Raw genomic sequence first — 13,109 nt, 5'->3', positions numbered from 1 at the left:
AGGAAGCACAGTACTGTGCATAAGGACTAATAGGTAAGGTGTATAACAGGTGTCATAAAGAGCATGCAGGAAGCAAGGGGTTATATTCATGATGCTTCAGAAATATATCAGAAGGGGTGGATGAGATGGGATCAGGCAAGAAGAAGAAGCAAGGCCATGAACGTAAGAGCTTACAATTAAATATCAATACCACTCCTGTGTAACATATCTACAAGGACTATAAGCAGTGTGTACCCTGTCCTGCTGATGTTGGAGATGAAGGTCAGCCAGTCCCTTATTATGCTCCTCTTTCATTGCCTCTACAGCCAGCATCTGCAATTCCTTATCGGCCTTCATAGAAGACACCAGATCCCGTAGCTTCAGCAGGTCCAGCTCCTTCTCAGATAGGATCTTCTCCAGAGATGCTATTCTTGTGCTTTGTTCTCCAACTTGGGACAGTAGGTCAGTGATCTGTTGGTTAAGTGCTTCTTGCCGATCACTGGCTTCTTCTGCCTGAGTCTGCAAAGATGAAAGAGTTCCCTGCTCTCGTAACATTGGCACAAAGTGCTGCTGCTGCTTACATTTGTTCTAGATTGACCATAAAGTAATTCAGTTGTTTGTATTATAATGACTGAAATTTTAGGACCCATATTAAAAGGAACTGGGGCTGATGGAAAGTTAAATATACGCACAAATGTGAGGCATATTTTTTGTCCTTTTGCACTGCACAAGTTTCAGTAGAAAGTGTACGCAAATACTATAGTTGTTCTGTAGGTTCGCAGAATAGGGGAACACAAACAGTAATAAATACAGACTTAGAATGGGGTCACTTATTTATAGTAGAAATGAAGAAATGGGTGTGCATACAGAGTAACCCTACTATACTGGGGGATATAGTGTAACCCTACTATACTGGGGGGGGGGGGGAGTATAGCAGTAACCCTACTATACTGGGGGGGGGGGGATGGGTATAGAGTAACCCTGCTATACTGGGGGGTATAGAGTAACCCTACTATACTGGGGGGTATCAAGTAACCCTACTATACTAGGGGGTATAGAGTAGCCCTACTATACTGGGGGGGGGGGGTGTATAGCAGTAACCCTACTATACTGGGGGGGGGGGTGTATAGCAGTAACCCTACTATACTGGGGGGGGAGGGGTATAGAGTAACCCTGCTATACTGGGGGGTATAGAGTAACCCTACTATACTGGGGGTATCAAGTAACCCTACCATACTGGGGGGTATAGAGTAACCCTACTACACTGGGGGGTATAGAGTAACCCTACTATACTGGTGGGGGTATAGAGTAACCCTACTATACTGGGGGGTATAGAGTAACCCTACTATACTGGGGGGTATAGAGTATCCCTACTATACTGGGGGGGATAGAGTAACCCTAATATACTGGGGGGGTATAGAGTAACCCTACTATACTGGGGGATATAGAGTAACATTACTATACTGGGGGGTATAGAGTAACCCTACTATACTGGGGGGGGGGGGGGTATAGAGTAACCCTACTATACTGGGGGGGGTATAGAGTAACCCTACTATACTGGGGGGTATAGAGTAACCCTACAATACTGGGGGTATAGAGTAACCCTACTATACTGGGGGTATAGAGTAACCCTACTATACTGGGGGTATAGAGTAACCCTACTATACTGGGGGTATAGAGTAACCCTACTATACTGGGGGTATAGAGTAACCCTACTATACTGGGGGTATAGAGTAACCCTACTATACTGGGGGGTATAGAGTAACCCTACTATACTGGGGGGTATAGAGTAACCCTACTATACTGGGGGGTGTAGAGTAACCCTACTATACTGGGGGGGTATAGAGTAACCCTACTATACTGGGGGGTATAGAGTAACCCTACTATGCTGGGGGTATAGAGTAACCCTACTATACTGGGGGGGGGTGTATAGAGTAACCCTACTATACTGGGGGGGGGGGGGTGTATAGAGTAACCCTACTATACTGGGGGGTGTAGAGTAACCCTACTATACTGGGGGGGGGGTATAGAGTAACCCTACTATACTGGGGGGGTATAGAGTAACCCTACTATGCTGGGGGTATAGAGTAACCCTACTATACTGGGGGGGGGGTGTATAGAGTAACCCTACTATACTGGGGGGCGGGGGGTTAGTGTAACCCTACTATACTGGGGGGTATAGAGTAACCCTACTATACTGGTGGGTATAGAGTAACCCTACTATACTGAAGCCATGTAACATGCAGAGGAGTGCAATGATACACACAATGACAACATTATCCTGGTACCTGTATGTCTGAGTTATCTATACATACTAACTCGTTAAAGATTCAATTATCCTGTGTGACGGTGTCCCATTAAACATATTGCCTAAGTGCATATTAGCACTACCTCTGACATAATGTAACTATCTCTGCATCTTCTGGGGGCTACAACATCTTCCGCACTAACTACAAATATATTTTTAATATTCTACCCTGTGTTACCAAATAAAATCATATCTGCATCATACATCGTACATAATCTGGTGCGTTATGATAGATAAGTCATATAATAAAAATGTGACCCATACGCATTCTCTAAAGTCTGTCCATTATCCATCTTACCTGACTAATCTATGCAAGGACAATATCTTAGATGAAATTGCAAACACTAGGATGGATTTATTTATTACCGGTACACTGGATGAGCACACCAGGGACATATATAGTTCATAATCAGATCCGAGTGAAGTTACAGAGAACAATTGTAGTTCTTTTACCTGGAACCGAGTCTCATATTTCTTCTCAAGCTCACGTAATTGGGTTTTCAGCTGTTTGTTCTTCTCCTGCTTCTCAGCACAGTCTGCCCTTGTTTCCTCCAGTTTACACTGAGACTCCTCTAAATTCTGAAAGTAAAATCCAATCCTTCGATCACCTAATATACTGTACATGTATACTGGGGCCTTTTTTGTTTAGAATATATGCCTTAAGCTATAGGAAGAGTGTGAGTTTCACAGTGGTGTATTACAGGGTTTTAATGTGTAGCAATTTCCCTATGGAATTCCCTCAGTGCTGCAGTTTTCTACCGGGAAAAGCCTAGCATTCACATGAGCTCGGGGGATATTACACCACCAGCAAATCCTCATGAAAGATACTTGCCTACCTGACACACTCCATGAGGGAGAAAATGCTCTGTTCCTGGACTTCCCTGGTAATGTATGGCTGCCATCACCGGTGGTGAAACACCATTCTTATCAATGATCAAGCTCCCTACAGGTGCTGGCAATCCGGGTCCCGACTGTCGGGAACCCGTCCGGCACCTGGCAATCCTACATTACCAGGGAAGTTCAGGAACAGAGCATTTTCTCCCTCATGGAGAGGGTCAGATAGGCGGGATGCAGTTAATTTCCCAGCGGTCGGAATCCCGGCGGTCAAAATCCCGACGCTGGAATCCCGATAGCCGAAATCCCAAAACTTTCTCCCTCTGTGGGTGTCCACGACACCCATAGAGGGAGAATAAATTAGCGTGCCGAGTGTAGCGAGGCACCGAGCCTGCTGCGTGGCGAGCGCAGCGATCCACGTGTCCCCCTTGTCGGGATTTCGGCGGTCGGGATTCCAGAGTCGGGATTCTGACCGCCGGGATTCCATACCGAATCCAGATAGGCAAGTATGTCATGAACTGGAAAAAAAATCAACTGCAATAAGCTCCTGACGGCTGTTGTTCAATTAAACACCGTAATTTACCACAGATAATTGATCCACCTGGTGCTATGTAATTGTCTGAGGCAGGCAAAGCAAAATCCGTGTTTTTTTTTAATGAAAACACTTAAGCTGATAGAGAAAATGCTCTGTTTCTGGACTTCCCTGGTAATGTATGATTGCCATCACCTGTGGGGAGCTAGGTAATTCATAAGAACGGTGTTTCATCACAGGTGATGGCAATCATAAATTACCAGGGAAGTCCAGGAACAGAGCATTTTCGGTACTTATGTATTAGCACTGCGTATTCTGCGTAGGAAAATCACATCGCATGGGCCATTTTAGTGCCACGCGATGTGCGATGCGATTTTCTTATGTAATTTATTCACTGCTCTCTCAGCCCCGGGCCATCGCATCGCATCTGCCGCAAAATCGCATGCAATCGCATTTATAGGGTGTGCGATGGCATGACATTAGGTATACAATAATATGATTATATGTCCCCAAAATAGGTTTAACGCACCCCCACTATCCACGCCACCCCGAAGTGTGGCAAGCGCAGCGAGCCCCGTGAGGGGTGGCGAACGCGTCCTCTGACTTTTTCATTACCCCAGTATCCACGTCGGCGTGGAGTTGACTAAATATAGTGTGGCGAGCGCAGCGAGCCACCGAGCCCGAAGCGTGGCGAGCGGACACGGAATACATGTAAAGTAATCCGCATCCGCTCGACAAGCTTCAGGCGCGGTGGCTCGCTGCACTCGCCACACTATATAAAATCAACTCCACGCCGACGTGGATAGTGGAGTAATGAAAAGGTCGGAGGACGCGTTCCGCCCTTAAATGGCCCATGCGATGCGATTTCCTTACGGTGCCGTACGTAGCAAAACTGGGCGCCATGATAAAACACAAGTACCGCATTTTCTCCCTCATGGAGAGGGTCAGGTAGGCAAGTATGTGTAGGACTAGTCTATGTATGTTTTGTTATACTGGCTGTCCGTTTCTGCACCACCTTAACTAATAATATCAATGATATACAGCTGTAAATTTACAGCAATGAGTAGAAATTCATAGTTAGGGGGAATACAGAGGGCAAATCACTGAGTTAATCTTATAAGGGGATAAATACAAAGCCAAGAATTGGTTCTAAAGAATCATGGTATAGGAGTTTACCATAAGCAATGAATGAATTTCCCAAGAGACATTACACCATCCGTGGGCAGCACGGATGGTGTAATGGTCAGCATTACTGCCTCACATCGCTGAGGTCATGGGTTCGATCCCTACCATGGCCCTAACTGTGCAGAGTTTGTATATTCTCCCCGTGCTTGTGTGGGTTTACTCCGGGTACTCCAGTTTCCTCCCACAATCCAAAAATATACAGGTAGGTATGTTGGCTTCCAACAAAATTAACCCTAGTAGAATGTCTGTGTGTGCGTGTACATTTGCTAGGGAATATAGATTGTAAGCTCCACTGGGGCAGGGACTGATGTGAATGTTCAAATATTCTCTGTAAAGCGCTGCGTAATATGCGTGTGCTATATGAGGAACTGTTAATAAATATTAAATAAATAAGAGACCTTATCAGACTGGATCTATTTTAGGTTCAAAGGTCCTTTTACTGTACATTGAATGTGGCTCTCACATTCCAGCGGGAACCCTTTTGCGGGCTGCCTGGCTCTCTGAGCTCACCTCTTGTAGCTGCTCTATCTTTGCTCTGGCAGTACGTTGCTCGGAGAATAGCTCTGACTTTGCATTGGCAAGCTGGCGTTCTAGCTCCTGCCTTTCCATAAACGTCAGACTCCCCTCCAGGTGGCGCACACGAGCCATTAATTCATCTCTTTCCGTTGTCAAAGTGGAGATCTTTTTAAAAAGAAGAATTAGATCATTGGTCATAACAATAAGGCGAGTTTCTAAGAGAGGGTTAATTTCAACCAGAAAAATAAAATGAAAATGAGAGAACGACCTTCACTTAGCTACATAATAAACAACAGTATTTCCTACAATTATTATATATGCTCTTGGCAGGAGGACTGTATTGTAAGTGAGGAGTCCGAGTTACCTCGTACTGAAAGCTGGCGACATGGCTGCTGTGAGCATTGGAGCATTGCTGCTGAATGGATTCCAGATCCACCTCCAGCTCTTGCAGTTCCTTCAGATACTTGTTACGTTTGTATTCCAGGATTACCAGCTCACTCCTGTAGGAAATGAAAGGAACATTAATTACTTCAGTGGGTTCTTAGTTATCATGACTTGTGTAAAATATAGGACATGGGGCCAGATGCACTCAGCTTCAAATACTGATAAAATGGAGAGTGATAAATAGAGACGTGATTATATGTATTTGCAAATTTTGCTCATTCTCACTGGTTATTGCATATTTTACCTAAAATCTAGTAATGGTGCATATTTTTCCAAAGGGGGGAGGGGTTGGCACTTCACGCATTAGGCCCCGCCCCTGCCCCCTTTCCACCTGCAAATCACCTGGCACGAGTTAGCCGCTGGTCCCCTACTGGCATCATGAAACCCTTTTTTTTTGCTGAAAATGAGATGTGACTAGTACACACAAGGAAACCGTAACTCTAGTATATTGTGTGTGACTGAGCCTGTATACTGAGCACAACGGAACTTATATTGGAAAAAGTTGTGGCTGCAATATTGTGACACTTTGTATATAGATTCACAGAGATTCAGGGGGTTATTCAGACCTGATTACACGGCTGCGAATTTGCATATGGATTGTAATGCGCATGTCTGAGGTCATCCTGCGATATACAGTACTACTGCTACTTTTTTGATCGTTGGCCGTCCACAAGTTGATTGACAGAAAGTTGGTGTTTGGGTGGGTGAGTGTGGTAACCAGCTGGTTTCTGGGAGTGTCAGGGAAAACGCAGGCGTGCCCAGGCATTTGAGGGGAGAGTGTGTGACGTCAGCTACGGTCCCGATCAGACTGCTTCTGTCACAGCTGCTGAGTAAGTCCTGGGCAATGCACGGGCTGCACACACTGGGGAAATAATTTGGTGCCGAGCGTCTTGTGAATGAAGTTGTAGTTATTCGCCAATCCAGCTAATTTCCGCAAACCCTGCTAAGCAATTCACAGGCTTGCAGAGGGGCAGGATTTCACTATGGAGGGCAGCTAATTCACAGGGCTCTGCAATTTAGAAGCCCAGCTATTAGGTCTGAATAACCCCATCACATACAGATATACAAGCATTGCACATCAAATGAATCAGCACAGTCTCCACATTGCTTTGTGACTAAGATGCCTTTTTGGCAAAAAGTCATCTAATGCTACCAGCCTGTCATGGGACCTGGCGCATCCAAAGCGGCGTTGTGTGATGTGACTGCAGCACATCTAAACAACCAAATATCCTTAGTTCTTTTTGCTTGCATCCCATAGAGATAACAAGCTGTTCCTGCCCTAATATCCAATCTATGTCTGTGCAGAGCATATGGGTTTATAACAGTTATTATTCGTTTTCCCATTTGTAGTATTAAATAGTGACTTAAGAAAAAAAAAATTCTGTCATAAATCTCATTATTTTTATTTTTCACTGGTAACTATGGCATCATTCCTCATCTTAACTGGGGCACTGGTTTATTCTAGAAGCACTACAGGCCATATAAGAAGTGAAGGCATTTGGCCATGCGTGCTTTCTGCAGTGTTACAGGTGACTGGGGATAAAGGATTACCAGACACCCAGTTGTCCTGATGCTGGAGCTGCGCCTGTCGTACCTGTACTCCTCATCTGTGATCTGACTCTCCCTCACACGTGACTCTAGTTTTGCCGCTTCTTTCTGGGTCTTCTCTAGTAAATCACGCAGTGACTCCAGCTCATGAAAAGCTTCCTAGAACAGAAACAGCATGTCATCTTGCACCATATGTCAGATGTAGGTCTTAGATTCTATGTGTAATGATGTAAAAGAGCAGATGTCGAAAGAAAATTCTCAGGTCTGAATTCACCCCCGGTCCCGATGGTTGGGGTTTGCGCATGCACAGCAGGATGTGTGGGTAGGGGGCAAGCATGGGGCATATGCATGGGACCGCCCAGCACTGCATGTACCCATGCATCCTCGGGGCGGGTGGCTGATGTCACATGACATCAGCCCCGCCCCCAATTTGGCAGATAGCGGGCATCTTAAAAGTAAGTATAGAATTACTTTTCAGAGCAAAGGCTGGAGAAATCATTCGATGGTGAGTGACCATCGAATGATTTCTCATCCTTGTGGCCGCATGTGTAAGCGTAAATATCAGCTTGCATGCTAGTACTCGGATTCGATTGGGGGGGGGGGTGCGTTCAGTGGAGCCAGCGTTTACCTGCTAGCGAGGAAGCAAATATAGGCATCCTAGCGAGCAGGTCTGAATCAGGCCCTTGATGTGTTTGTACTAGATCGCATCTAGTTCGAATCGCATGCGATACCCTAAAACAGCGTGGGTTGTGAACTAGATGCGATCTAGCACCGAACGTACTGAATGCACAGAACTTTTTTGACTTGCTATATGCGACTAAAAAGTGCAAAACGCACCCGACCATCGCACCGCGTGTGGGCACCTTCTGCTGTTATATGCTGAGACTGCTGCTAAAGACTCACTGCCTGTTATACTGCCTATTAGCATTTCCATGGCCATGTTTATCCAGGTATTATTTGTGCACAGGAAAGCCGAGCACATACAGTATTATACCTCCCTATGAACAGATGGAGTAGACACTACTATGCTTCACTAAGTCTTCAGGTTCAGTATAGTTTGTTGACATTCATCATGTCAACCTTCAAAATGTCAACACTGATGGCATGTGGACATGATTAGAACCTGCTACCAGGTCTCCAGTGTCTTCTGAGTTTGGTGGGCAGATGATTGTGACTTCCAGCTGTCATCCAGCACTTCTCGCAATGAGGAATATAAACCTATGACCCCAAACTCTCCCCTCCCACAGCCTAAACCCACCCCCCCAGTGCCTAACCCTAACCCGCAGCCTAAATATTACCCTCCTCCTAGTACATAACCCTAACCCTCCCTACCTGCAGCCATAATATTACCCTCCTCCTAGAACATAACCCTAACCCTCCCTACCTGCAGCCATAATATTACCCTCCTCCTAGAACATAACCCTAACCCTCCCTACCTGCAGCCTAGATATTACCCTCCCTTAGTACATAACCCTAACCCTCCCTACCTGCAGCCTAAATATTACCCTCCTCCTAGTACATAACCCTAACCCTCCCTACCTGCAGCCATAATATTACCCTCCTCCTAGTACATGGACCCTTATCACCTCAAGGACTTTCACCTATACTAAGGACTGTCCTACCTGCTGAAATATCTGATCTGATGCCAGTCACTCTGAGAGTCTCAAGCCAAGAATCCTTGTTTGGACACCTGACCACTCCTAGCAGTGCGACTCCCGATCAGGCTAATTTCCACTCTTGCCATCGATTGCAGTCCATAATCACAACTTCAGGATACCATCAAGTGGCCTTAAAGGACTCCCTCCAACCCCTCCGGATCAGAGCAGGTCCTATTACCGTACATCATTGGTGATTATAATATTGGGTCCATTCCTAACTTTCTACACCATCTGGTTCATTTTAATGTCTTTTTAAAATTATTGTTTTTATTGTGTTTAATAAATTTTGTTACATTGTAATATCAGCGCTGCTTCACTTTTTATTTCATAACCCTAATCCTCCCTACCCGCAGCCTTAATATTACCCTCCACCAGGGCTATTTTTGTGCAGGCTCCAGCAGGAACTGTGGCCCTTATTCTAGTTCACTCTTTCAGACAAAATATTTATTTGATGGACAAAACCATGTGCACTGCAGGTGAGGCAGGTGTTACTTGTGCAGAGATAATTAGATTTGGGTGGGGTTTTACACCTGCCTCACCTGCAGTTCACATGGTTTTGTCTATCTAAGAAATATTTTGTCTGAAAGAGTGAACTAGAATAATGGCCTCAGTTCCTGCTGGATCCTGCACAAAAATAGCCCTGCCCTCCACCTAGTACATAACCCTAACCCTCCCTACCCGCAGCCTAAATATTACCCTCCTCCTAGTACATAACCCTAACCCTCCCTACCTGCAGCCATAATATTACCCTCCTCCTAGTACATAACCCTAACCCTCCCTACCTGCAGCCATATTATTACCCTCCTCCTAGTACATAACCCTAACCCTCCCTACCTGCAGCCTAAATATTACCCTCCTCCTAGTACATAACCCTAACCCTCCCTACCTGCAGCCTAAATATTACCCTCCTCCTAGTACATAACCCTAACCCTCCCTACCTGCAGCCATAATATTACCCTCCTCCTAGTACATAACCCTAACACTCCCTACCTGCAGCCTAAATATTACCCTCCCCCTAGTGCATAAGCCTAACGCTCCCTACAGCCTTAATATTACCCTCCTCCTAGTACATAACCCTAACCTTCCCACCCGCAGCCATAATATTACCCTCCTCCTAGTACATAACCCTAACACTCCCTACCTGCAGCCATAATATTACCCTCCTCCTAGTACATAACCCTAACCCTCCCTACCTGCAGCCATAATATTACCCTCCTCCTAGTACATAACCCTAACCCTCCCCCAGTACATAACTCTAACCTTCCCATCCACAGCCTTAATATTACCATGTTGCAATGATTTACGGAATAACCTGTAGATGTAATCCATGAAATCAGTATTTTTGTTATTATAAACCAAGCTTAGCTACAGTATAGCTGGATAACACGCGCTGTACAGGATAGGTGCCACTGCTCAGTGACTTAGCTCACTCCACATTTCACAGTTTGATAAATATTGCAGGTGGAAGCTGATTGGTCACATCGCTCAAGTTAGTATTAATTAACTCAATAAATGTACAGTGTGTCTCCTTTGCTGCATGTTTCTGTATCTATCATTGCCTTTCTAAGGTTTCCTTTGTTACTGTCTTGATTTAAAAATAGGTCCCATAGCCAGGACATCGGCCTGGAACTCTGTTCACATGAAACGCTGACACGATGTTACTATACTATGTTCAGGAAGATTTATTATCACATAAATGTAAATGCATCTCAGGAGTGACACCTTCTTCTGCTGTACGGCATCATTACACTGCTGGTCAGCCTCTCTGCACTGGGCTTTCCGCTGTGAAAGTCTCTCTTCTTCAAACGCTATGTCCTGTGAATAGGATGAAGAGTGGGATTAGATCTGCAGCTATTTATACTGAGCTAGGACTCTAGAGAGATGTATTCATAGCAGCAGCTTCACTTCTTCTACAGCCCTGATCTCATGCTGCCGCTTTTATAACAAGCAGAGCTATAAAATACTGTATTTATTACAGCCAGAATACATTCTTATAATAGCATTTAAATGGTTGTGGGAATGGAATCCATTGTACACAATGACCCCACATGCACTCCTAGTTGTACTTGTGGCAGGAAGTGTATGGGCTGCAACAACATTATTTGGAAGCTGCATGTTACATTGTCTCAGGTACTCTGACTCCAAGGTGGGCGCTAAAGCACAGCTGCTGCTTCTCATTATGCCGAAGCCACAGTAGGCACGCATTGCTGTTCTGGTCTGTACCCTATAGCACAGCTGCCGCGTCTAATTATGCTGAAGCAACAGTAGGCACACATTGCTGTTCTGGTCTGTACCCTATAGCACAGCTGCTGCTTCTCATTATGCTGCAGGAGGCATGCATTGCTGTTCTGGTCTGTACCTTATAGCACAGCTGCCGCTTCTCATTATGCCAAAGCCACAGTAGGCACACATTGCTGTTCTGGTCTGTACCCTATAGCACAGCTGCTGCTTCTCATTATGCTGCGGGAGGCACGCATTGCTGTTCTGGTCTGTACCTTATAGCACAGCTGCCGCTTCTCATTATGCCAAAGCCACAGTAGGCACACATTGCTGTTCTGGTCTGTACCCTATAGCACAGCTGCCGCTTCTCATTATGCCAAAGCCACAGTAGGCACACATTGCTGTTCTGGTCTGTACCCTATAGCACAGCTGCTGCTTCTCATTATGCCGAAGCCACAGTAGGCACACATTGCTGTTCTGGTCTGTACCCTATAACACAGCTGCTGTTTCTCATTATACTGAAGCCACAGTAGGCACATATTGCTGTTCTGGTCTGTACCCTATAGCACAGCTTCGGCGTCTAATTATGCTGCGGGAGGCACACATTGCTGTTCTGGTCTGTACCTTATAGCACAGCTGCTGCTTCTCATTATGCCGAAGCCACAGTAGGCACACATTGCTGTTCTGGTCTGTACCCTATAGCACAGCTGCTGCTTCTCATTATGCCGAAGCCACAGTAGGCACACATTGCTGTTCTGGTCTGTACCCTATAGCACAGCTGCTGTTTCTCATTATACTGAAGCCACAGTAGGCACATATTGCTGTTCTGGTCTGTACCCTATAGCACAGCTGCTGCTTCTCATTATGCCGAAGCCACAGTAGGCACACATTGCTGTTCTGGTCTGTACCCTATAGCACAGCTGCTGTTTCTCATTATACTGAAGCCACAGTAGGCACATATTGCTGTTCTGGTCTGTACCCTATAGCACAGCTTCTGCGTCTAATTATGCTGCGGGAGGCACGCATTGCTGTTCTGGTCTGTACCTTATAGCACAGCTGCTGCGTCTAATTATACTGAAGCCACAAGTAGGCACATATTGCTGTTCTGGTCTGTACCCTATAGCACAGCTTTTGCATCTAATTATGCTGCGGGAGGCACACATTGCTGGCTTCTGTTCTGGTCTGTACCTTATAGCACAGCTGCTGCGTCTAATTATGCTGAAGCCACAGTAGGCACATGTTACATCTGCCCCCCTGCAGTGTACATGGATTTGTCCATTAGAGAGAGAACTTGCTTTTGTAAGTGAACCAGTATAAATGTAACCATTTACCTATTTTATCCCAAATTACTGTCAAGCACTACAGTGTAAAGACAGTCATACTGCATTACTATACTTACTTACTGGTCTTGTGCACTATGGTCACACACAGTAACAAGAAAAGTCCTCATCCCCATAACACCACAGTTTGGTAACTTCAGTAACTTATGCCCCCAAGATACAACAATTGTCACTTGTAGCCCGCACATCATACATTTCTCATGTAGCCAAATGTGCAGAAGTGTCTCAATCCATATTTACATTCTAAAGGTGTCTTATATCCTTACAAACTGGTAGTAAACCATTACTTACTCTGTGGAGTTTGGCGACAGTTTCCTCCAGAATTGCCCTTTCCTTTGCAAGGTTCTCGATGATCCTCCTGCTCTGCACTTGTTCAGGGGAACACTACAAAACCACAAAGACAGCTTAGCAATTACATTTCCCTCAGAACCTATCATTGGTATCATAGCTGTCCCCCTAAAGGCTCCTGTTTTACACAAGGTTGATGATTTTGCAGCCTAATTTAAAAATAGGCCTCCTTTTAAAAGATCAGACCGTCATACTCC

General features: G+C 45.3%; 1 protein-coding gene across 5 annotated transcripts in view; it reads right to left on the bottom strand.

The window, feature by feature from the left end:
- Positions 1-13,109, bottom strand: part of LOC146013531 (uncharacterized) — a 96,394-nt gene that overhangs the window by 27,254 nt on the left and 56,031 nt on the right. For all 5 annotated transcript variants that reach the window (XM_083151530.1, XM_083151527.1, XM_083151528.1 and 2 more), the window contains 7 exons: positions 12,856-12,948; positions 10,727-10,819; positions 7,393-7,505; positions 5,719-5,854; positions 5,349-5,519; positions 2,741-2,866; positions 235-498 (listed from right to left, as the gene is read on the bottom strand). In XM_083151530.1, coding sequence (XP_083007656.1) covers positions 235-498; positions 2,741-2,866; positions 5,349-5,519; positions 5,719-5,854; positions 7,393-7,505; positions 10,727-10,819; positions 12,856-12,948 — 996 coding nt within the window. The remainder of the gene's footprint in view (positions 1-234; positions 499-2,740; positions 2,867-5,348; positions 5,520-5,718; positions 5,855-7,392; positions 7,506-10,726; positions 10,820-12,855; positions 12,949-13,109) is intronic.

The sequence above is a fragment of the Crinia signifera genome, chromosome 1 (assembly GCF_055691185.1).
Source record: "Crinia signifera chromosome 1, ASM5569118v1, whole genome shotgun sequence".
Classification (NCBI taxonomy): Eukaryota; Metazoa; Chordata; class Amphibia; order Anura; family Myobatrachidae; genus Crinia; species Crinia signifera.
This window is presented reverse-complemented; position numbering and strand designations above follow the sequence as displayed.